Source organism: Cajanus cajan, chromosome 7 (assembly GCF_000230855.2).
Source record: "Cajanus cajan strain Asha chromosome 7, NIPB_CcT2T_4, whole genome shotgun sequence".
Taxonomy (NCBI): domain Eukaryota; kingdom Viridiplantae; phylum Streptophyta; class Magnoliopsida; order Fabales; family Fabaceae; genus Cajanus; species Cajanus cajan.
Window position 1 is genome coordinate 33480626 of NC_138523.1, and position 25224 is coordinate 33505849.

At 39.3% G+C, this 25224-nt stretch overlaps 2 protein-coding genes and 1 long non-coding RNA gene across 3 annotated transcripts; 2 read left to right on the forward strand and 1 right to left on the reverse strand.

Moving 5' to 3' along the window:
* Positions 1-802: 802 nt before the first annotated feature.
* Positions 803-3472, reverse strand: LOC145950137 (uncharacterized). Its single transcript, XR_014428230.1, has 3 exons — positions 2562-3472; positions 959-1041; positions 803-855 (listed from the first exon to the last, which is right to left on the reverse strand). It is a non-coding gene; the product is annotated as an uncharacterized LOC145950137 (long non-coding RNA).
* A 6762-nt stretch (positions 3473-10234) lies between these two features.
* Positions 10235-12112, forward strand: LOC109792741 (uncharacterized). The gene has a single exon (XM_020352174.2). It carries the CDS (start codon positions 10235-10237, stop codon positions 12110-12112), a length of 1878 nt encoding a protein of 625 aa, XP_020207763.2.
* A 5765-nt stretch (positions 12113-17877) lies between these two features.
* LOC109793894 (uncharacterized) lies at positions 17878-23658 on the forward strand. Its single transcript, XM_083060867.1, has 7 exons — positions 17878-18025; positions 19324-20783; positions 21066-21278; positions 21687-22264; positions 22877-22988; positions 23313-23591; positions 23638-23658. Exons 1-7 carry the CDS (start codon positions 17878-17880, stop codon positions 23656-23658), a joined length of 2811 nt encoding a protein of 936 aa, XP_082916993.1.
* Positions 23659-25224: the final 1566 nt, after the last annotated feature.

Sequence of the window (25224 nt, forward strand, 5' to 3'; positions counted from 1 at the left end):
AGTCACGAGCCATTTGCTTGAGTCTCGAAACTAGTCGAAGGGAAATCCTCCGGATTTCCATAGTTAAAATTTTATAGGAGGGAGCGAGAAGTCTTGTAGAGGGAGGGAACGCCAAAACGCTTCCCAATTTCTGTCAAGATATATAAGAAAGCACGCTTCAAAGGTTTATCTCTTTAAAGTCCCTTCTTTTACAGCTTTCTGTGTGTACATATTTAAACTGTCATCATGTAGATAGTTAATTTATAATTGCTTAGAATAAATAGGGGTAATTTAGTAATTTTGCACTATTATTTTTAGAAATAATCTGTCATAGGGAACCCGAAAGGGGCGCTGTGGGGTGCTAACACCTTCCCCACGCGTAACCGACTCCCTTACCCGACTCTGGTTGTCATGGCCGAAGTCGATTCTTGAATCGATTGCCTTAAACTTCTTTTTCCAATGTTTTGAGTAAAACATTGGTGGCGACTCCATGAACCCTTCCTTTTCATGAAAACCGCTAATCCATGGAGGGTCCCGCTTGGGATTAACATGGATTGGTGAGCCTTTTAATAAAATTGCTCGTTTGACAAGGTCTCAGTTTGAGAATAAGTCATTCTAGCAATCCATATTTTTAAACAAATAAAAGAGTCCAACCATCCTTCGCGAATGCCGAAAGCCCGTTTCGGGCCGGTGGCGACACTCATTCATGTTGCAAATGAAATTACACTTATTTGTAGTTGAAAGAAAAACACAACGTTTACATCTTTAAATGCCTCTCATAATTCACACCATTAATATTATTAAAACAAAAATAAAACTCCTAATTTAAGTTTCATAACAATCTTCAGGGGTGAACAGACTGGATTCCCCCACAATCTAAACAAAACCATATATTCATCATCAGGAGCATGTTACTGATATTCAATAAAATAATATTTCTTTCAATAAGTAGCTCTAAATAAAAGGAAAAGCCACATACAGTTATGTCTCTCTCACGGATTATTTTGCCACGCTCTCCTTCAAGAAGCTTCTTTGTGATGCTGATATCCAGCTGAAATGTTTCTGCAATTGCCAAAAAGAAAAGCCACAGTTGATCTGTCAGATCCTCAAATTTAAATATTCAGACATTGGTGCAAAAGGATAAAAATAAAGAAAAAAATTATTAGTAATCTCAAACGTGTGTGTGCAAGATAGAAAACTAAGTAACGGGTCTTCTTGTATACATTTAAATCGTGTAATTGTCTAATTTAGTAGCCCATAAGTTGGTGTGCGTGACCGACCATAAGATGATCCACTTCCACTGTTTATCTGAGTTTAGTTAATTGACTTTTTCTTTTCTGTTTCTATATGTTGATGTGGTTGGGTGACCGATTTATCTATTAATTGTGAAAACAATGTCATTCTTTTTCTCCTAGGTTCAGACAATGTAATGTCATTTCTATTAATTGTGAAAATAATTTCATCTAACTAATGTAATGGGTGGTCCAACTCTTTGCTGGAGGCTGACAATGTATAAACCATAACAAAGCGATCAAGGAACGATCCTTCACTATATGCATTAAAATTATTTAACAATGTTATATACGATACATTCACTATGCATTAACAAAATGAAATTATAATAAAATATATCATTGTCATACACATAGTGAATTATACATACTACAATTATCTTTTGGCGAACTTCTAAGTGAAAAAATATCACACTTTATTTAATAGAGAGAAAATTAAGTACCACAATATCCTTTAACACAACAATATATGCCATGTTTATTATAGTCATCCACTTGACTAAACTAACATGTTAATGAAAAAAATGTAAGTATCAATTAACAATATAAAAAAAAAACTCTTTATAACAACATTTTACCAAAACTTTCTTATACTACAACAGCCAAAACTTGCTATTAGGAACTTCATGCAACAATCAAAACATGAACCACAACCAACAATAACAACAGCCAAAGCTTAAAAACTTCCTACTTTGGATGGAGAGAGTTCTTAAGATAATAAACAACCACTAACCACAGCTGCACTTGATACCACACAAACTAGGAGAATGATGATGAAATTAGTTTTTTTTTTCTAATTGAACGCATAGGTGGAGAGTAAAACTTTCTTCATCCATTGATCTTAATTAATATGTAAAATATTCTCACATGACCTCCTTTAATTTATTTTACCTTTTATTGGCTGCTTTTTTATTCTCCTATAGTAACACCTACTCTTTCTCTCCTTCCTATCTCATCATCGAAAGTTTTACTTTTAGGTAAAATTTTGGAAAAATCATATTCATATCACATGCTACTGCTCTCCATACTTTTCACAATAAAAATAAACTGATGCAAGAAATTGAACCAGTTAGATTGCATTATCTGGTATTTTCTAAAGCTAGGCATAAAGTATTCACCATAAGGCCAATAATTTCTCAGAAGTCAGAACACATCCATGTTTCCTCACACTGTCAAAGTTGGAATACCACTCTCTAGTGGTCATTGGAATGTATAATGATGTAAACAATTTTAACATTGAAATTCGCTCAAATAACATCCATATAAATATGCTTAATTAAAAATCCTTACTTTCTTCTGGTTCACTTTTTATTTGCAGATCCAATAGTCTACAAAAATGGAGAGTATATGCTTTCTCCAACAGTGGTGGCAATGAAATCAACACCGGTGTTGTTACAAACCCAGAACAGAAAAGAAAAGAAATTTTTTATTCAATTGAATGAACCAACAAAACAAGGGGGATAGATCTCTCCGGCGAGGGTTTCCCCTTCGCAAAGGATTTCTCTTTTCACAAAGAGCACAAGCTCAATCTACAAATGACACAAACTGAATACCTCTTTCTTTAATTCCTCCTATTCATTTACCTCACAACCCCTCTCTAACTAACTAACTGGCTACAAATGTCATAACTAACTACCTAACTCCTAACAGGTGTTCTACAACAGTTCTGGTGGAAGCTCCTTCAAAACTACCCAATTTGGTGGTCGTTTTTTTGTCAGGGTGGTCTGTGTGTTTCTGATGTTAGGGAGAAATGGGGTTTCGATAGATGATGTGGTAGGATAAGGTCGGGCAATGCAGTAGGAGAGAAAGAAAAAATGGATATCAATAAAGGAGTGAATGGAAGAAAATTAGAAAAAATCCCATCATAAGATTTTACAAATTGGTTTGGACCATTAGATGAAGCTGAGAGATAAACAAAATTAGCGTAAGCACATAAATTGTATATTGATCCCTCCACTTCTCCCATTCCCTCTCCCTACATACTGAAGTGTGTGGCGTGTATTTATATAGTTCAATGATCAAACTGTAGAACAACCCCTTTTACAAGTTTGGATAACTAGTATGGTAGAATTGGAACCCCATACAATAAACTCCTTAGCTAACAAGAAGGTTCCTATTCCTCTCTCCCACTCCAGACCAAAGGAATCCATCATGAATCATGATAATCTGACACCAGAGAAATACTGGACAAATTGTACTTAAAAGGGTAAATAAGTATTCACTCAAGGATACCCACCCAATACTATAGTGCCACTTGACATTGTGAATATTAATATCAGCATAAGTTTTTTCTGCTTTGTAATCATCTCATTTATTCACCTTAAATAGAAAATTTTCTAGTTTCTATAATAATAATAATAAGAATAATATTGAAATAGAGGTAGTTTATGATTCTTCTAGGATGTGGTTGGTAATATGCATCAAGGTTTAGGCTATCCTCATTTTGGCTAGGAGAGTCATTGGAACTCTTTGTGAAACCTTTTGAGGAACTTTTTTGACTTTTGTTTTTATGTAATTTTTTTAAAAGTTTTGTTTCTTGTTGTTTAATCTTTTGAATCTCTTCTTCTAAAGCAAGAAGTTGTACTTCTCTTTCAATCTTTTCTTTTTGTTTTTGAAATACTTCTTCATGCTTCCAAAGTTTTAGTGCTTCAACCTCCTTGACAATTTTTCTAAAACTTTTAGGAGTATCAAATTCACTACTACTTGGAGAATGATGACTCATGATTAAACAATAAGAATTTGTATGCTATGCAAAAAGGTATAAAATGTTTTTTGGGATTTTCTAGGAATGAAAATAGCACTTGGAAGTCTAAGTGTACAAATTGCACTATCAAGGGAGGTGAGCTACAAATAGCCACTTAATAACCAAACATTTTCAAGTGGAAATCACTAAACTCCTTTGTGGTACTTCCAATTCCCCAAAACTTTTCACAAAAATTTTGAATGCTTTTTCACAATTGGTTTGTTTTGACACTTAAACTAAGCGTGAACAAATAAAACTACACAATTCTAGACGTTTCAAGGCAGCAAAATTAAACAATTAAGGACAAGAAACTTAAAGGAAACAATGTAAGCAACTAGTCGGATATCCTAAGTGGAAGCTTGAAACATATGAAATTTCCAAGTCACTTCCACTAGCACTACACATGAGGATGCTAACAAGGATTTAGATATACCTGACCAGCTTCTTAATACTCCCTCCAAGCTTTACAAATTGGTTTAAAATACAAAAGATTTGGTAAAAATGTAAACTAGCCTAGGAAAGCAATAAAGTGGTGGCTTTGGCAACCAATTAGTGATGGATTGATGTTCAAGTTTTCCAACACTTATTCAAGTGTTTAATCCGCCACTAATCCTTCAATATGATGCTCCTGGACCTGCAAAAGAAACACAACAAAGAGGTTAATGTGACTGCCTCACAAGGTGAAGGAATTTGGTCACTCAAGTGAAGGAAATTTAGGAGGATTTTGGTCACAAAATTAGGTCGAATTTGGTGATTGTTGTGTCCAAAATTTTCCTACTCTTTGTTGAGCAATGCTTGATCCTTGAGCAAGGATTTAAGGCCACTTCCAGCACAGGAAAATTATTGAAAGAAAACTAGACAAGCAATAGAAGCACAATTTGAAAAGCTTATACCAAAAATAAGAGTAATATGTGTAAGACAAGACTCAAAGAGGTTCAACAATTAAAACTGAAAATTAAGACTCCAAAATAAAGCTAGCACTCAGATAGGAAAGTTCCTAGATAGGTACTAGAATAGATGAACAAAACAAAAAAAATTTGAAAGCAATTGAACAAGTATGGAACAAGTTGTAGTCAAAACAATAAAAAGGAATCAAGTAGGTTTTTCAGCTTGTACACCTCTCGGCTTTTTCCTTTTAAATTGTTTTCTCTATATTTTTTTTATTCTTTCTTTTTCTATATTCAATTTAAGATTCCAGAGAAGGTAAATGCCTTTTGTTTCAATTTTTTTTATGATTCCAAGCTATAGAAACCGAGACTACAAGTCAGCCAAAAATTAGGTCAAAATTCAAGTGAAAATGAGAAACTAGTGCACTAGTCTTTAGCTTTTGGTTTGGATTCCTTTTTGTTCTCTTTTTCTTTTGAAATTTGGAACTCTTCTTTTGTTTTAGGCTCTGTTTTATCTCTGTTTTCAGCCTCTAAATTTTTTTTTAAATTGAATCCACAAGAAAGAGTGCACTAGAAGTAGAATTACACTTGAAATTTTGAGTCAAAATTTTTTTTATAAGATTTTCAATAGAAAGTGATTTGAAAACTTAAGAACACAATGGAAACCTAACTCTAAAGAAACTTGCTAGGACTAATAGCAAATTATGAACACAATAAGGTAAAAGAAAAAGCACATATAGGTAGGCACAAATTAGAGCAAACCGAGAGCAACATGTAGACACAAAAATTCAAAATAAAACTAGGTTAAACATGCTATTCAAGGAATTTGCAACATGTAAGGACTACACATAAACTTCTAAGACAAAACAAAGATTCAAAAACAAAATCTAATGCACATGCATAAGGTCCAATCACGGACACATACAAGGAATGAGAGACTCAAAATAAAATCAAAATTAGTACAAGCAAATAGTTCATAAACATGTTGATTGTGGAAGAAATTCAAAAACAATCAACTAATGGATCTATAGAACACAAAGAATCAAAATAACATAGATCCGAAATAGAAACTCAAATAGAACAAGAAGAACACATAGACACAAACACGGACACACAAAAATTTAGGAAAAACTTATCTCCTTGAAGAACCTTGCTCTTGATACCAAAAATGATGGAGAAGACTAGGAGAAGTGGACGTTGTTCTCCTCCTTGAATTCGCCAATGCTAGGATCTTCTTCAAAGAGATTTGATTCCACTATGATGAACACTTGAGGAAGAATGATTCTCGGACTTGAGGTTCCTAAGCTATGGAGGGAAGTATCCAAGCTCAAGAAACAATGGACTACTCACTTCAAAGAGAAGGAAAGAATGGAACTCTCCTAGGGTTTTGAGGTGAGAAGCTAGAAGACTTTGAGGTAGAAACTCGGCCAATGGCTCTCAAATTTCAATATGAATCAAAGTAGTACAAATGGTTAAGGAGGTAGCATATATAGCATCCGGAAATGGCTCACACTTGGCGCCAATGTGCTAGCCTAATGTGGCGCCAAGTTTTTGAATTCAAATTTGAATTTGAATTCAAAAACTTAACTCACATGCAAGGTCCGGTCACATGGGTGTTTAGTGTCCATTTAGGTTGAATTTGATTAGCATTTAGGGTTGAATTTGTGTCACACTTGTTCAGCCAAGGTGGCGCAAACAATGTGACTCCAAATTCAACTTAAATGCAAGTCAAATTTAACCTAATGTTGCCTAATCCTCAATTTTAATAATTCCTCCTTAAAACCTAATCTAATGACCTAAATACAATGGTCAAGAAAATACAATGAAATGGAAAAATTACAAGAAGAAGAATGAGCCCAATATTGGGTACCAAAAGCCCAAAGGCCCATGAAGCCCAAAACTAGGCCCAACAAGCCTAAAACCTAAAATGCTACTCTATGTGGTCCAAAATACAAGACCAAAATATATGATACCTATACTAACATGATGTATACAAAACATATGAAAATAACTATAACAAAATATGGCCCATGAAAAGTTCAACTTGGGCCTTCCCAGGCCCATCAGGCCCATTGGGCCCTGACTGGCCCAAACCTTCATGTCTAGCCAACTCCTCTTGGATCTTTGAGTGTGTCACCTCTTGCATTCCCAAGTATGATTCCATCAATTTTAACAAAGATAATCCAAATAATCAAATCGTAATTCACCTAGCAGGCTAGCCCTAAAATTCCTAACACACCAAATATCAAAAAGTATTTATATATAAAAGTTGGAACAGAACAATCATATTTTCTAAAAAAATCAATTTTGCATGTGTCAACTCAAACACATATAAATCCATTCACTCAAAACCCATTCTTTAACCAAAGTCAACTTTGCAAAATCAGGCTCATTTAGAATAAAGTTTGCAAACCCAAATCCAAGCACAAACTACGTTATTTAAAAAATCAATTTATTTGGATAATACAACAATCACATTGTTAGACATTTTGAATCACCGCAAACAAAGAATATAAAATAAATAAATTAGACACTTTAAACGACATACTGGACACAGAATGAAGCATCGCAAAATCAAAACAGAGGGCTATATCAACTTTGCAAAATCAGGCTCATACAGAATGACGAAACAGAGGAATCAGAGGAAACCCTAAAATGAAACAAATACCTTCACAACGGACTCGCACAATAGGATGACTGTGTTTCCGGAAACCTCATCCAGGAGTGCCTCCACACCCTAAAACATTAGCACCCGCGCATTTGTACAAGATGAGAGAGGCAAAAACAAGCAAAACACAAAATGAAGATACGCACCAAAAATGGCTTCACTACGTTGCCCTTCGTCGAATAGGGCTTCAATGTTTCCTTCGAGGGTTGTTGAAGATCAACGAGGGTTTTAGGTTTGAGAGTGTTGAGAGGGTTTGGGTCTCAGGGTGTGCGAGAATGAGCGTTCCAGACTGTGTGAGAGGGAGCGTTCAAGAGTGTGCGAGAGGGAGCGTTCCACAATGCATTTGAGAGTGTTTCAGAGGGTGAGATACTCATCAATGGTCGTGCACGGGGGCGGGGAAGAATTTGTAAACACCTTTTACATCGGTCAACACGAATGAAGATGTAAAATAGCTCACTAATTACATTTCTACATCAGTCACTCATATAACTGATGTAGAATTGTTTATATTTACATCGGTTTCTATAATAACCGATGTAAATATTCTTATATATTCAAGTTATTTACAAAATTGCCACCGCATATTTATTTTACATCGGTTTGTAGGGAACCGATGTAAATATAGTGACGTAAAATAGTATTTTTTTAGTAGTGATTGGTGTAAAAGTAATTTCATAAACTCAGTATAAAATCTGTTTAGTTACAAGTTTACAAACTTTTTTAAAGTTTATTTATTAAACTTAATTTGTTGGCCCCAATTCTGCTTGAGCCAACTGTCATTGTATTGTTGTACGTTATTGTTCAGTAGCTACCGCGATCTGTAATGCGAACGGGGTCTACAATTCGTTCTGTTTAAATTCAGTATGACTGTACATAGTGCATATAAACCTCATGGAAAGACTAATAGCATTTGACTGAATTAATCTTTCTCCCAAAGAGCATATATTAGAATTCGTGCTATTTTGCAAATATATTGTAGCCATTTTTCACAACAGGTTGTACAAGAATAATATGGAAGAAGATATGCTTGTTATCATCTCGTCAGTTTACTTCAGTTGTATTTATCTTCTTCTCTTGTTATTGCTTGAGCTAAATTTTGTGTCTTCGTTGTTCCAGTACCAAACTCTAGATTGTAATATCAAGAGCATCTCTAACCGTGAATTAAAATATAAAATAGAGTTGCTTAATTAGTAATGTTATGTCAACTTCAAGAATTATAATGATTTTCCAGTCGAGTGGGTAACTTTTCAAGAATTTGGCGCTAGCCCCTAGTACTGCAGGAGTTTGAGCGTTGGGCTCTATCTTCGGGAGGGATTGGTAAACTTAATCAAACTAGCAGCTGAAAAAATAGAGTCATTACATAGCTTTTGATCGATCAATAATTATTGAAATAACATACGAAGGTAGTTTCTACTTATTTACTAGTGTAATTATACTTGGTAGGAACTATTTTGAATATTGTAGCTGTTCCGTCTCGGAATAATCCCGATGACCTCTCTCGGCCTATGACCGGGACGACTCAAAGAAGGGAGCTCCTTAGCTTCTTTGCCTTACAGGCTCGAGGCTGGAAGGCAAGTGTACTGTCTCGGTAAATAACTGACTAGGCAGCCAGGCCCTAAGCCCTCTCGCCTTACGGGCTCAGGGCTGGAAGGCAAGTGTACTGTCCAGGTAGTAGTCCGACATGACCTTCGTATCGGAAATAGGACGATCATAACCTACCACTCCGCTTTAATCCGAATCTCTCGCCTGGGAGGGAGGACACTCGGCGTTAACCCGACTAAAGCTCAATCAGGATGTAGTCGGTCTAAACCCGACTACGTTCAGGCCCAGTACAATTCCACTCATCGAGAAAGGCACTCGGCATATTACCGACCTAACCTCTCGGTAAGGGGGTCTAGTCGGTCATAACCCGACTAGACCTGACCTCACTCATCCCACTCCATCAAGGTAAAGGCAGTTAAGGAGATCCCTTGATTCTCGGGGCCCAAGCGGCCCATGAACGAAGTACAATAAAACCTAAAACCCTAGAGATGGAGAGGCAGATTACACTTTTGAATGCTCTGGCTTTGAGGTTCGCCTTAGGACGAAACCCTAGCGCACCCCGTGGCTGGAACATTTTGTCTAAGTTTATAATGAATTATCAAATCATCTAGTCGTCCAAATACCGACTAGGGAACATGCCAAAAAATTTTCTAAGGTAAAAATGAATTATCAAATCATTTTTACGCCCACCGTGGGGCTACAGTGAAACTCTGCCTACGCCCCAAGAAACACAAAAAACCTACACTTTACCATCGCAAGAGGTGGCAACAACAACAACAACTCGCAACCACCAACCATGGAGGAGATGATGGCCATGATTAATGGCTTAAGGGAGGAGAATGCGCGATCCAGGGAGAGAGAGGAGGTCATTCAACGAGAAAACGAAGAGATCAGGAGGAGAGCGGATGAGTTACAGTCCAGAATAGAAGCCAGCACCAGGCTAGCAGAGGAGGATGTCATGTTGGAAGTCCCCAGGGATTTTCGGCCTTTCTCGGAAGCTATAGAAGTCGAGGCCATCCCTAGGGATCATCGTATACCACAGGTCGAGCCTTTCGATGGATCGCAGGATCCTAGTCAACATCTAACAGACTTCCGAGCTCAGATGCTGATTTGCTGAGGGAGCATGGAAGTCCGTTGCAAACTGTTTATGGGAACACTTAAGAAGGCGACACTTGATTGGTTCAGCGGCCTCCCCGACCGATCAATCACCGACTTCGACGCTTTCAGTCGGCTCTTCATGGCACAGTTCGCCGCGAACAAGAAGAAGCCACCGATTACGTCGGACTTGTTCGACCTCAAGCAACAACGGGAGGAGTCGTTGAAGGACTTCCTGCAGCGTTTCAATGAAGTCGCCTTGAAGATAGCATCTTTGGACGAGAGGATGGTTGTCATCGCATTCCAAAAGGGTCTGAGGTCTGGTGCATTCGACGTCGCGCTGGAAAGAGCAAATTGCCAGACGATGTCGGAAGTAAGAGCCTTCGCACTAAGCCACATTAAGACGGAGGAGGGGCAGATCAGTAAGAGAGCAGTGGAAAGCCGAGAGGCAGGAGGCAGTAACAAGGAAACTAACAAGCATCTCCGACCGCGGTCGGATTGGAATAAGCGACGCGATCGCTACAACACAAATGAGGATAACTACCGGCAGGCCAATCATGTCGGTCGGCCAAGAGCCGAGTGGAGACAAAACAGGGAAGAGGAGAAGTTCACTCCGCTCAATGTTCCCAGGCGACACCTACTGCATGACGTCAATAGTGCATCACTGTTCGAGTTCCCTGCGGCGACCGACAGACAGTTGGGGCCGTATAAAACCGATTGGTGCGAATTCCACCGGACCCATGGGCACACCACCGAGAATTGCTTCGTTCTCGGCCGACAGATTGAGCGCCTCATCAAGGAAGGACGTTTAAAAAATTTCATTGCAGGTAAACAGGAGGAGGGCCCGTCCGACAGGCGACGTAGGCATGAAGGAGAAAACACCAGAGCAGGAAGGCGTGAAGGAAGATCCCCCCCGAGAGATCCTCCTGAAAAAAGTGCAGAGACTCATCAACAAGCCGTACATGGAGACTTCAACACCATAGCCGGGGGATTTGTTGGTGGAGGTCCGACTTCAGCAGCAAGGAAGAGATACTCCCGGTCAGTGTTGTCGGTATCCGGTTGGGAGAGACCCTCTCGGCCAGCCATCACGTTCTCGGACGCCGACTTTGAGGGTGTGTCACCCCATGAGGATGACCCTATCGTCGTGTCGGCGATAGTCATGGGTTACAACGTGAAACGCGTACTGGTAGATCAAGGCAGCTCGGCAGACATACTATTTTGGGAAGCTTTTGTTGGTATGAAAATTCTGACTGATCGTCTTATGCCGTATATAGGTACATTAGTTGGTTTTGCAGGTGATCAAGTAACAGCTAGAGGATATGCCGACTTGGAGACGACTTTCGGCCAGGGTGACCACATGAAGACTATCACTGTCCGTTACTTGGTGGTCAATGCTCAGTCATCCTACAGCATACTAGTCGGACGGCCGACATTGAATAAGCTGGGAGCGGTCGTCTCCACACCCCACCTGAAGCTGAAATACCCCTTACCCAGCGGAAAGGTCGGGGTCCTCTGTGTCGATCAAGAAGTCGCAAGGAAGTTCTACGAGGACAGCCTAAGGGCGAGAAGACAGTTATATGTGACACAGGTTGATCGAGGGGTCCAGTCAATCGAGTTGGATCCGAGAGTGAGTCATTTCGATACCCGTCCAACCCCGGCGGAGGACGTGAAGGAGGTTACCTTGGCTGAGGGGAAAACGGTCAAGATTGCTGTATCTTTAAGCAAGGAGGACGAGGAAAGTTTGGTAGCTGTGTTGAAGAGTAACATATCGGCTTTCGCGTGGAGCGCCAGGGATATGTCGGGCATTGATCCCGATTTCTTATGTCATCATCTCATGGTTGATCCCAAGGCGAAGCCAGTGATCCAAAAAAGGCGAAAGTTTGGAAAGGACAAAAGGAAGGTATAGTTGAGGAGACGAAGAAGTTGATGGCAGCCGGCCACATTCGGGAAATCCAATACTCGACGTGGCTGGCGAATGTGGTAATGGTACGAAAGAGCAATGGAAGCTGGAGGATGTGCACGGACTTTACCGACCTAAACAAAGCTTGCCCGAAAGACTCATACCCACTGCCCAACATAGATTGCCTGGTCGACAATGCCTCCGGATATGAGTTGTTAAGCTTCATGGATGCATACTCGGGCTACAATCAAATCAGAATGCATCCTGCTGATGAGGACAAAACGGCCTTCATAGCTGATCAGGCTACTTGCTGTTACAGGGTCATGCCTTTCGGTTTGAAGAATGCAGGAGCGACGTACCAGCGGCTCATGGACAAGGTCCTGGCAGAGCAGCTCGGGAGGAACGTCGAGGCATACGTGGATGACATGGTGGTAAAGTCAGACAGTTTCTCTCGGCATTCCGCCAACCTGCAGTAGACCTTCGACACTTTGGAGCGCTACCAACTTAAATTGAACCCCGCGAAATGCTCCTTTGGCGTCCAAGCAGGAAAATTCCTCGGTTTCCTGCTGACTCATCGTGGCATCGAAGCAAATCCGGATAAATGCTCCGCCATAATCAGTATGAGAAGTCCCGCGACGATAAAAGAGGTCCAGCAGTTGACAGGGAGGATGGCCTCCCTTTCTCGGTTCCTTTCGAAGGCAGCGGACAAGTCGCTCCCCTTATTCCAATGCCTGAGGAAGAATGACAGATTTACGTGGACAGATGAATGTGAGACGGCATTCGGCGAACTCAAGCAAGCTCTTACCTCACCGCCAATACTCTCCAGACCCCAAGCCGATCTCCCATTGTTGATGTATTTGTCGGCATCCGATAGTGCCATCAGCACGGTTTTAGTACAGGAGAGAGGTAACTCCCAATTACCCGTTTATTTTGTTAGCAGAGTGTTACAGGGAGCAGAGGTTCGTTATCAGAAGATCGAGAAATTAGCCCTTGCGATACTCGTTACGGCGCGGAAGCTGAGACATTACTTCCAAAGTTATGAGGTGGTAGTTCGAACAGATCATCCAATTAGGCAAGTACTACAGAAGCCCGACCTGACAGGAAGGATGATGAAGTGGTCTGTGGAGCTATCAGAATATTCTATTAAATACGAACCGAGAGGAGCAATCAAAGCTCAAATGTTAGCAGACTTCGTGATGGAACTGACCTCACCGGCTGAGGAGGGCAGTATTGAAGAAACAGAGTGGATCTTATCGGTGGATGGAGCTTCGAACCTTGGAGGGAGTGGAGTAGGAATTGTCCTGGAAGGGCCGGGAGGAATTTTGTTAGAACAATCATTGCGATTCGAGTTCCGAGCAAGCAACAACTAGGCCGAGTACGAAGCGTTGCTGGCCGGCATGTCATTGGCAAAGGAAATGGGAGCCACGAGTCTATCAGCACGAAGTGACTCCCAACTGATCACAGGGCAGGTAGCCGGCACCTTCCAGGTGAAGGACCATCAACTAGCTAAGTACCTGGAAAAGGTTAAGTTCTTATCGGAAAATTTCCGAGAGTTCAAACTTAACCACGTACCCCGAGAACAAAATTTGAGGGCCGACTTGCTCTCCAAACTTGCAAGCACGAAGAAACCAGGAGCCACTCGGTCAGTCATCCAGGAGACGCTAGCACAACCAAGTATAAACGAGGCGCAAGGGAACGTCCTGTTTATCCAGGAAGAGCTTAATTCGTGGATGGGACCGTACATCGCGTACCTAACTCGAGGGGAGTTACCGGAAGACAAGAAGGAGGCTTCATTGGTGCAAAGGGAGTCGGCCAGGTTCGTAGTCATCAACGAAAGACTGTACCGAAGGGGTTTCAGCTCTCCCCTCTTAAGGTGTTTGACCATGCCACAAGCAAAGAGAGTAATGGATAAGGTACACAGTGGAATGTGCGGAAGCCATATCGGAGGTAGAGCTCTGGTATATAAAGTTGCCCGAGCCGGGTACTTTTGGCCATCCTTGAGGAACGACTGCGTCAATTGGGTACGAAAGTGTGACGGATGCCAACGACATGCAGCATTACACCATTCCCCGGCTGAGCGGCTACATTCAATCCTATCTCCCTGGCCCTTCCATAGGTGGGGGATTGATATTCTCGGTCCATTCCCGATTGCGATAAGGCAACTGAAATTCCTGATAGTGGCGGTAGACTACTTCAGTAAATGGATCGAGGCAGAGCCAGTTGCAACCATCTCAGCGGAGAAGGTAAGAGCGTTTCTTTGGAAGAATATAGTGTGCAGGTATGGAGTTCCCCAAATGCTTGTTTCCGATAATGGGACACAATTTGCAAGTATAAGAGTTCGTGATTTCTGTAAAGAGGTCGGCATCCGAATGGCATTCACCTCTGTCGAACACCCACAGTCTAACGGCCAGGCGGAGTCGGCAAACAAGGTAATCCTTTCGGGTTTGAAGAAGCGTGTGCAGGAGTCAGGCGCCTCATGGGTGGAGGAGCTTCCCCGAGTGCTATGGTCGTACCACACGACTGTTCATTCAACGACCCAAGACACTCCTTTCAACTTGGTATATGGAACTGACGCCATGATCCCCATCGAAATTACAGAGCCTTCGGTGCGCACTACAGCCTTTTCTGAAGAGGAATCTGACCAGGGAAGGCGAGTCGATTTAGACTTGATCGCAGAGACAAGGGAGAAGGCAAGAATAAATCAAGTAGCAGCCCAAAGAAGAGCCGCCTTCAAATACAACACAAAGGTGAACCCGAGAGACTTTATCGTTGGCGACCTAGTTTTGAGGCGTGCTCAGGTAACTCAGATGAGGAACAAATTGTCTCCTAAATTGGTCGGCCCCTATAAAATTGATGATGTGGTCGGAAAATGGGCATACCGACTGAGGACCTTGGATGGAGGTCTGATACCGAGAACGTGGAATGCTGCAAATTTGCATTTTTACTATAGCTAGTTTCGCTATGTATTTTTATTAGGTGCACTCTTTTCCTAACTCAGTATTTTGTCCCCGTAAAAATATGAGGGGTTTTTTGCTGAGAAGGTTTTTAACGAGGCACCGATCTTTCAATTTAATAATGAATGTCACCTCATTGTTTTCTTTTATTGTCTCCTAAACATGTTAATTTTAAGGTGCACAAACTCGTGATTGTCGGCAAAAGTCCGACTGGGCGAGTATAAATAACTCGAAGACAAACTCGTGATTGTCGGCAAAAGTCCGACTGGGCGAGTATAAATAACTCGAAGACAAAATGTATTAAACGACCCTACTACACAAAATGTATGCCGACCTAGTTCTAGCAACGAGCTTCAACTTTTAGATAAATCCCTAGTCGGTATGGGACGACTAGATGATTTGATAATTCATTCTAAACTTAACGAATTTTTGGCATATTTCCCTAGTCGGTATTTGGACGACTAGATGATTTGATAATTCATTTTTACCTTAGAAAATTTTTTGGCATGTTTCCTAGTCGGTATTTGGACGACTAGATGATTTGATAATTCATTTTTACCTTAGAAAAATTTTTGGCATGTTCCCTAGTCGGTATTTGGACGACTAGATGATTTGATATATCATTCTAAACTTAGAAAATTTTTGGCATATTTCCCTAGTCGGTATTTGGACGACTAGATGATTTGATATATCATTCTAAACTTAGAAAATTTTTGGCATGTTCCCTAGTCGGTATTTGGACGACTAGATGATTTGATAATTCATTCTAAACTTAGAAAATTTGTGGCATGTTTCCTAGTCGGTATTTGGACGACTAGATGATTTGATATATCATTCTAAACTTAAAGAATTTTTGGCATATTTTCCTAGTCGGTATTTGGACGACTAGATGATTTGATAATTCATTTTTAACTTAAAATAATTTTGGCATATTTCCCTAGTCGGTATTTGGACGACTAGATGATTTGATAATTCATTCTAAACTTAGAGAATTTTTGGCATGTTTCCTAGTCGGTATTTGGACGACTAGATGATTTGATAATTCATTCTAAACTTAAAGAATTTTTGGCATATTTTCCTAGTCGGTATTTGGACGACTAGATGATTTGATAATTCATTTTTACCTTAGAAATTTTTTTGGCATGTTCCCTAGTCGGTATTTGGACGACTAGATGATTTGATAATTCATTCTAAACTTAGAAAATTTTTGGCATGTTCCCTAGTCGGTATTTGGACGACTAGATGATTTGATAATTCATTTTAAACTTAGAAAATTTGTGGCATGTTTCCTAGTCGGTATTTGGACGACTAGATGATTTGATATATCATTCTAAACTTAAAGAATTTTTGGCATATTTCCCTAGTCGGTATTTGGATGACTAGATGATTTGATAATTCATTTTTAACTTAAAGAAATTTTGACATATTTTCCTAGTCGGTATTTGGACGACTAGATGATTTGATAATTCATTCTAAACTTAGAGAATTTTTGGCATGTTTAATTTCCTAGTCGGTATTTGGACGACTAGATGATTTCATATATCATTCTAAACTTAGAAAATTTTTGGCATGTTTCCTAGTCGGTATTTGGACGACTAGATGATTTGATAATTCATTTTTAAACTTAAAGAATTTTTGGCATATTTCCCTAGTCGGTATTTGGACGACTAGATGATTTAATAATTCATTTTTAACTTAGAAAATTTTTGACATTTTCCCTAGTCGGTAGTTGGACGACTAGATGATTTGATAATTCATTTTTACCTTAAAGAAATTTTGGCATATTTCCCTAGTCGGTATTTGGACGACTAGATGATTTGATAATTCATTTTAAACTTAGAAAATTTTTGGCATGTTCCCTAGTCGGTATTTGGACGACTAGATGATTTGATATATCATTCTAAACTTAGAAAATTTTTGGCATATTTCCCTAGTCGGTATTTGGACGACTAGATGATTTGATATATCATTCTAAACTTAGAAAATTTTTGGCATATTTCCCTAGTCGGTATTTGGACGACTAGATGATTTGATAATTCATTTTTACCTTAGAAAAATTTTTGGCATGTTCCCTAGTTGGTATTTGGACGACTAGATGATTTGATATATCATTCTAAACAAAGAATTTTTTGCATGTTTCCTAGTCGGTATTTGGACGACTAGATGATTTGATAATTCATTTTTACCTTAGAAAAATTTTGGCATATTTCCCTAGTCGGTATTTGGACGACTAGATGATTTGATATATATATATATATATATATATATATATATATATATAATTTGTGAAGTTAATCGATGACTTTTTCAAAATAATAGTTCTTTAAGTAAATGTCATACTTAAAAGCATATTGTCAATTTTAAGTGAGTTAATCGGCTAATGACTTCATCGTAAAATAACTGTGATATATAATTTGAAATAATCAATTACCCAATTTGCATATTAACATGTGAACATTCGGAATTAGGACGACACGTTTTGCAATATATAACTGGTAAGAACGAGTATATAAGAACGGACAGCCGTGAAGTTATGTGAAAGAAAAAGATACTTCATAAGAGTTTTCAATAGAAATTAAGTAGAGTTTTAAAAAGGACAACAAAGCAAGAGTTACAAAATATGGAAGTCGGATAATATTGCAGAAATAGGACTCAGTCGTCCTCGGGGGGATCTACGAGCTGTCCATCTATGATCTCCTTGAAATAGCCAACGCCTTCAAGGTCAACATTAGCATGCAAAAACTTCACTTGGGCAACGGCAGCATCGAAGCCTTGGGTAAACTTTTTCAATGAGTCCATTTTGATGGTGATGAGGACATGGGCAAGGATTTAGGAGCACTCAAAGGACTTGGAGGACCAATGACTAGGGCAAGGACTAAAAGGGCCAAGGATGCTTTGCAACAAGTTGCGGCCCTTATTCTTGAAGAAATGCCCAATGATGAAGACAAGGCCAAGATGGTGAATTGTATCAAGGATTATGAAGCCTAATTACGCCATTTTCGTAGTGGGTGTTTTTTTTAGTACTTGTAATTAGTAAATAAAGGCCTAAAACTCTTGTTAAAGTGGCTGCCAACTCTTGTTTGGGCTGCACCACTTATTGGGCTAGTTATTAGGCAAGTTGTTTTTAGTTAAATAAGGTCCAAAACCTTTGGGATGAATCAGCCATGAGGCATACCAAAGGGTGCACGAATTTAGCATGTGTTTGTTTTGCATTAGTGGTCATAATTGTTAGGCTTAGTGGAGTTCATTAATTGCCCACTAATGGAGTTCATTAATTGCCCACTAATGTAAGTGAAAGGTCTTGGTTGTAAGCTATATAAGCTGCCCATTGGGATGAATAAGCACAGATCAGAATTTGAGTTTTATTAACTGAGAGTGATTCTCCAATTGTTCTTGAGTGATTCAAGAATTTCGGCATATCAAAGGATCATCCACAATTCTTTGTGTGAAGCCTTCCTTGGAAGAGTGATTCTTCCTCCATTCCTTTACCGTTTCCTTCCCTCCATTTCTTGCATCTAATTTCCTTACCCACATTCCAGAAATTAAGTCCAAGATTTTAACCCAAAAGATCCTTCCCTACATTCCAGAAATTAAGTCTAAGATTTTGAACCCAAAAGATCCTTTTTCAACTCTGGTGCAATTAGGAATCATATCATTTGGTATCAAGAGCTCCGGTTTTTTGGGTTCATCCACATCATTTGCTGGAATTTCTTTGGGTAACATCCTTCCTTGTTATTTCTCATTACCATTGATATTACCTTAGTGTTCTTTCTTTATTTGCTGAACCATTGCAAAAATTAGGCCTTAATAGTGTTAAAAAATATTAAATAAAATAAAATTCGTGCATAATAAAAAAAAAAAAAAGAAGAAAGAGTTGTGGCTGAATGGTTCATGCGTTTAGAACACTTGAAACTCAATCTTTAAGGTAATATTTTGGTTTGGTTGAAGGTTGTTACTAACTTATCTAAATTCCAGTTTTTGATTCCTAAATTTCCTTGTTTTTTTTGAATTTTTGGTGGCTGTTTTGTATTCCTTTTTAAGCCTACCCTAAACCTTGCTTTTAACACAAAAAATTGTGGTTTGTTCTTTGTGTTGTCTACTTTTTTTGAATTGCTTTAAAAAAAAATAATAATAATAATAAAAAAAAAGCCATTAAGAGTGACATACACGAGTGTTCATTTTACGAGTGTAAACAAGTGAGAAGAGTGGTGAGGTCCTATTTTCTTTGTGTTTGTTATTACTCTTGTTTTTGAAGTATGGCAGATGGAAATCATTTGGATGGAACACAAAGACTCTTGTTCGACGCTATTAATGCTCAAATGCAAAGATTATTGAGAGAAAACAATGAAGAGTTGTATGGAAGAATTGAGCGATTAGAGAATCGTGATCATCATGAAGAAGAAAGGAGAGGAAGAAATGGTGGTGCTCCTAGGCAAAACAGAATTGAAGGTGTTAAACTTAATGTTCCTCCATTTAAGGGGAAGAGTGATCCGGAAGCCTATGTGGAATGGGAACTCAAAATAGAACATATTTTCACTTGTAACAATTATGATGAAGAGCAAAAGGTGAAACTTGCAGCAGCGGAGTTCTCGGACTATGCACTTGTGTGGTGGAATAAGTTGAAAAGAGAAAGGTTGAGAAATGAAGAGCCTTTGGTGGAAACATGGGCTGAAATGAAAAGGCTCATGAGGAAACGTTATGTGCCGGCTAGCTATGCTAGAGATGTGAAATTTAAACTTCAAAAATTGTCACAAGGCACCAAAGGAGTTGAAGAGTATTACAAGGAATTGGACTTGCTCATAATGCAAGCCAATATTGAAGAAGATCCAGAACTAACCATGGCTCGTTTTATTAATGGCTTGAATAACGATATTCGTGATGTTGTTGAATTGCAGGAATTTGTTGAGATAGAAGACTTGCTGCACAAATCCATTCAAGTGGAACAACAACTCAAAAGAAAAAGTGTGACCAAGAAGAGTTCTTCTAATTATAATTCCTATAGTTGGAAGGACAAAAATAAGAAGGAGGTGGCTGCCACTCCAAGCAATCTAGCATCTACTTCTCATGGAAAATCATCCTCTAAGTCCTTAGAACAGCCTCAAAAGAAGAGTAAAGACATAAAATGCTTTAAGTGTCAATGCATGGGTCATTATGCCTATGAGTGTCCTACCAAAAGGACCATGGTTCTCAAGGAGAATGGAGATTACACTAGCCAATCTGATGTTAGTGAGGAAGAAGAAGGTGACATTGAGGAGGAAGAGGAGGCCCTTGAGGGAGATTTATTGATGATTAGGAGAATGATGGGTAGTCAAATGAGTCCTTTAGAAAGAAGCCAAAGGGAGAATATTTTCCACACAAGATGTTCCATCAATGGAAAGGTTTGCATGGTGATTATTGATGGAGGGAGTTGCGCTAATGTGGCTAGTGCTAGATTAGTGTCAAAGCTAAATTTAGACACTAAACCACATCCTAGGCCATATAAACTTCAGTGGCTTAGTGAGGATGGAGAGGTGCAAGTGAGGCAGCAAGTAGAAGTGGATATTTCCATTGGAAAATACAAAGATAAGGTGCTATGTGATGTAGTTCCAATGGAGGCCAGCCACATACTTTTGGGAAGGCCTTGGCAATTTGACACTAAAGCCGTCCATGATGGCTATTCCAATAAGATCTCTTTTGTGCACCAAAATAAAAAGATTGTCCTCAAGCCTTTGAGTCCTAAAGAGGTGTGTGAGGATCAAATGAGGATGAGAGAAAAGATTTCTTTGGAGAGAAAAGAAAGTGATCTTGAGAAAAAGAGTGAACAAAAACTTGAGAAAAAAAAAAGTGGAAAGAAAAGGAGCGAAACACTTGAGAGAAAAGAGAGTCTTTTGGCAACAAAGGGTGAGGTGAAGAGGTTGTTCCTTGCTAAACAACCCCTTTATCTAATGTATTGCAAAAATCAGATTTTAAACACTAACACTTTTGATGAATTGGAAATACCTTCTAGTGTTAAATCTCTTTTGCAGGAATTTCATGACGTTTTTCCATCAAGTGTACCAAGTGGATTACCACCTTTGAGGGGAATTGAACACCAAATTGATCTCATTCCAGGAGCTTCCTTACCCAATAGGCCAGCTTATAGGAGCAATCCACAAGAAACGCAAGAAATTCAAAAGCAAGTTGATGAACTCATGACCAAAGGATGGGTAAGAGATAGCATGAGTCCTTGTGCTGTTCCGGTAATTTTGGTCCCTAAAAAAGATGGGACATGGAGAATGTGTTCTGATTGTAGGGCTCTAAATAACATCACCATAAAATATAGGCACCCAATTCCTAGACTTGATGATTTGCTTGATGAATTGCATGGTGCAAGTATTTTCTCTAAAATTGATTTGAAAAGTGGATATAATCAAATTAGAATTAGAGAGGGTGATGAATGGAAAACTGCTTTTAAAACAAAATATGGTTTGTATGAGTGGTTGGTTATGCCTTTTGGCTTAACTAATGCACCAAGTACTTTTATGAGATTGATGAACCATGTTTTGAGGGAATTTATTGGCAAATTTGTTGTGGTATATTTTGATGATATTCTTGTCTATAGCACTTCTCTTGAATTGCATGTGGAACATTTGAAATCTGTTTTGAAGGTGCTTAAGGAAGAACAATTGTTTGCCAATCTTGAAAAATGTGTGTTTTGTACTGATCATGTTGTATTCCTTGGTTTTGTTGTAAGTTCTAAAGGAGTACAAGTAGATGAGGAAAAGGTTAAAGCCATCCAAGAATGGCCCACACCTAAATCCGTGAGTGAAGTGAGAAGTTTCCATGGTTTGGCAAGTTTTTATAGGAGGTTTGTTAAGGACTTTAGCACCTTGGCAGCACCTCTTAATGAAGTAGTAAAGAAACATGTGGTTTTTAAGTGGGGAGGGAAACAAGAGGAAGCCTTTGTTGCTCTTAAGCAAAGGCTAACCAATGCTCCCATTCTTGCCTTACCAAACTTTGCTAAATCTTTTGAAATTGAATGTGATGCTTCCAATGTTGGGATTGGGGCTGTGTTGTTACAAGAAGGCCATCCAATTGCTTATTTTAGTGAGAAGTTAAGTGGAGCTGCCCTTAATTTTTCCACTTATGATAAGGAATTGTATGCCTTGGTAAGAGCTTTGAAAACATGGCAACACTACCTTTTTCCCAAAGAGTTTGTAATACATAGTGACCATGAGTCCCTAAGGTATTTGAAGGGACAAGGCAAGCTTAACAAGAGGCATGCCAAGTGGGTGGAGTTTTTGGAACAATTTCCCTATGTCATAAAACATAAAAGGGGAAAAGGGAACATTGTGGCTGATGCTTTATCAAGGAGACATATATTGCTTTCCACTCTTGAAACTAAATTGCTTGGATTTGAATCTTTGAAAGAAATGTATGCTTCTGATGAAACTTTTGGTGAAATATATGCTGCATGTGAGAAACTATCTCAATATGGGTATTTTAAGCACAATGGGTTTTTATTTAAAGAAAACAAATTGTGTGTGCCTACATGTTCCATTAGAGAATTGCTTGTTAGTGAATCACATGGTGGTGGTTTGATGGGGCACTTTGGGATTAAAAAGACTTTGGAAATTTTACAAGAACATTTCTTTTGGCCTCATATGAAACGTGATGTGCAAAAATTTTGTGAACATTGTGTTGTGTGCAAAATGGCTAAATCTAAATCATTGCCACATGGATTGTATACTCCTTTGCCTACTCCTGAATATCCTTGGATTGACATATCTATGGACTTTGTTTTGGGACTGCCTAGAACAAAGAATGGCAAAGATTCTATTTTTGTGGTTGTTGACAGGTTTTCAAAAATGGCACATTTCATACCTTGCAAAAAGGTAGATGATGCGTGTCATGTGGCTGATTTGTTTTTCAAAGAAGTTGTGAGGCTTCATGGTGTGCCAAGGAGTATTGTAAGTGATAGGGATGCTAAATTCCTTAGTCATTTTTGGAGGACTTTGTGGGGCAAGTTAGGTACTAAATTATTATTTTCAACAACTTGTCACCCACAAACCGATGGACAAACTGAGGTAGTCAATAGAACTTTGGGGACCTTGCTTAGGACTGTTTTAAAAAAGAATATTAAGTCCTGGGAAGCAAGTTTGCCTCATGTTGAATTTGCATATAATAGGGCTATCCATAGCACAACAAATTGTTCACCTTTTGAGGTTGTGTATGGTTTTAACCCTTTGACTCCTCTTGATTTATTGCCTATGCCTAACATTTCTGTTTTTAAGCATAAAGAAGGGCAGGCCAAAGCGGACTATGTGAAGAAGTTACACGAACGTGTGAAGGCTCAAATTGAGAAGAAAAATGAGAGCTACGCGAAACATGCTAACAAAGGGCGAAAGAAAGTTGTGTTCCAACCTGGTGATTGGGTTTGGGTACACATGAGGAAGGAAAGATTTCCGGAACAAAGGAAATCAAAGCTTTTGCCAAGAGGGGATGGTCCATTTCAAGTACTAGAAAGAATAAATGACAATGCTTACAAGATTGAATTGCCCGGTGAGTACAATGTTAGTTCCACTTTCAATGTTTCTGATTTATCTCTCTTTGATGTAGATGATGGAGACTTTGATTTGAGGACAAATTCTTCTCAAGAGGGAGGGAATGATGAGGACATGGGCAAGGATTTAGGAGCACTCAAAGGACTTGGAGGACCAATGACTAGGGCAAGGACTAAAAGGGCCAAGGATGCTTTGCAACAAGTTGCGGCCCTTATTCTTGAAGAAATGCCCAATGATGAAGACAAGGCCAAGATGGTGAATTGTATCAAGGATTATGAAGCTTAATTACGCCATTTTCGTAGTGGGTGTTTTTTTTAGTACTTGTAATTAGTAAATAAAGGCCTAAAACTCTTGTTAAAGTGGCTGCCAACTCTTGTTTGGGCTGCACCACTTATTGGGCTAGTTATTAGGCAAGTTGTGTTTAGTTAAATAAGGTCCAAAACCTTTGGGATGAATCAGCCATGAGGCATACCAAAGGGTGCACGAATTTAGCATGTGTTTGTTTTGCATTAGTGGTCATAATTGTTAGGCTTAGTGGAGTTCATTAATTGCCCACTAATGGAGTTCATTAATTGCCCACTAATGTAAGTGAAAGGTCTTGGTTGTAAGCTATATAAGCTGCCCATTGGGATGAATAAGCACAGATCAGAATTTGAGTTTTATTAACTGAGAGTGATTCTCCAATTGTTCTTGAGTGATTCAAGAATTTCGGCATATCAAAGGATCATCCACAATTCTTTGTGTGAAGCCTTCCTTGGAAGAGTGATTCTTCCTCCATTCCTTTACCGTTTCCTTCCCTCCATTTCTTGCATCTAATTTCCTTACCCACATTCCAGAAATTAAGTCCAAGATTTTAACCTAAAAGATCCTTCCCTACATTCCAGAAATTAAGTCTAAGATTTTGAACCCAAAAGATCCTTTTTCAACTCTGGTGCAATTAGGAATCATATCAGATGGTATGTATGCCAGTTTGTAACTCCTCGACCTCTGCTTTCAAGTTTGCAATGTCATTTTCAAAAACTTGAGCAGCATCGGCATGCTTGTCACGCGCTAGGCGAGCATCCTCCAGCTCTTTCATCATTACAACTTTCTCTGCAGCCCAAGCTTGTTTCTCGTCTTCAAAGACACGTCGGCCTTCCAGCAATTTATCTCGCTCAGTGGAGACCCACTTACACTCAGCTTTGCTCTTAGTCAAACTATCTTCCAAGGATGCAATCTTCGTCCCCTGCAACTTAGTCTCTCTCACTAAGCCACGAATCTTGTCTTCATTGATCAACGAAAGCGCCGAGAGGCGATTCGTAAGAGACTCGACGCCCTTGGCGATAGTGAAAGCACTCATCTTCTCCAAATCGCCTCGGTCCCCCTCTAGCAAGTCGGTTCCACGAATGTGAGCGCTATGGTTAAACTTCTCATCCCAGAAAGAAGCCACGTTACTACGGTCGACTCCGTGGCCCACTGGCTCCCAGTTCTCGCCGAGGCACGCGCTCAGGGTCCTCTCGGCAGATTGAACCTCCGTGTCGCCTTTGTCCATCTCGGTGACCATGACCATGTCCAAATTTACCACCGACACAGGCTTGTCGGTTTCGCGACGACGCTTCTGCGGGGTCCCATCAATGGATTTTGGCTTCACCACTGGACTCCT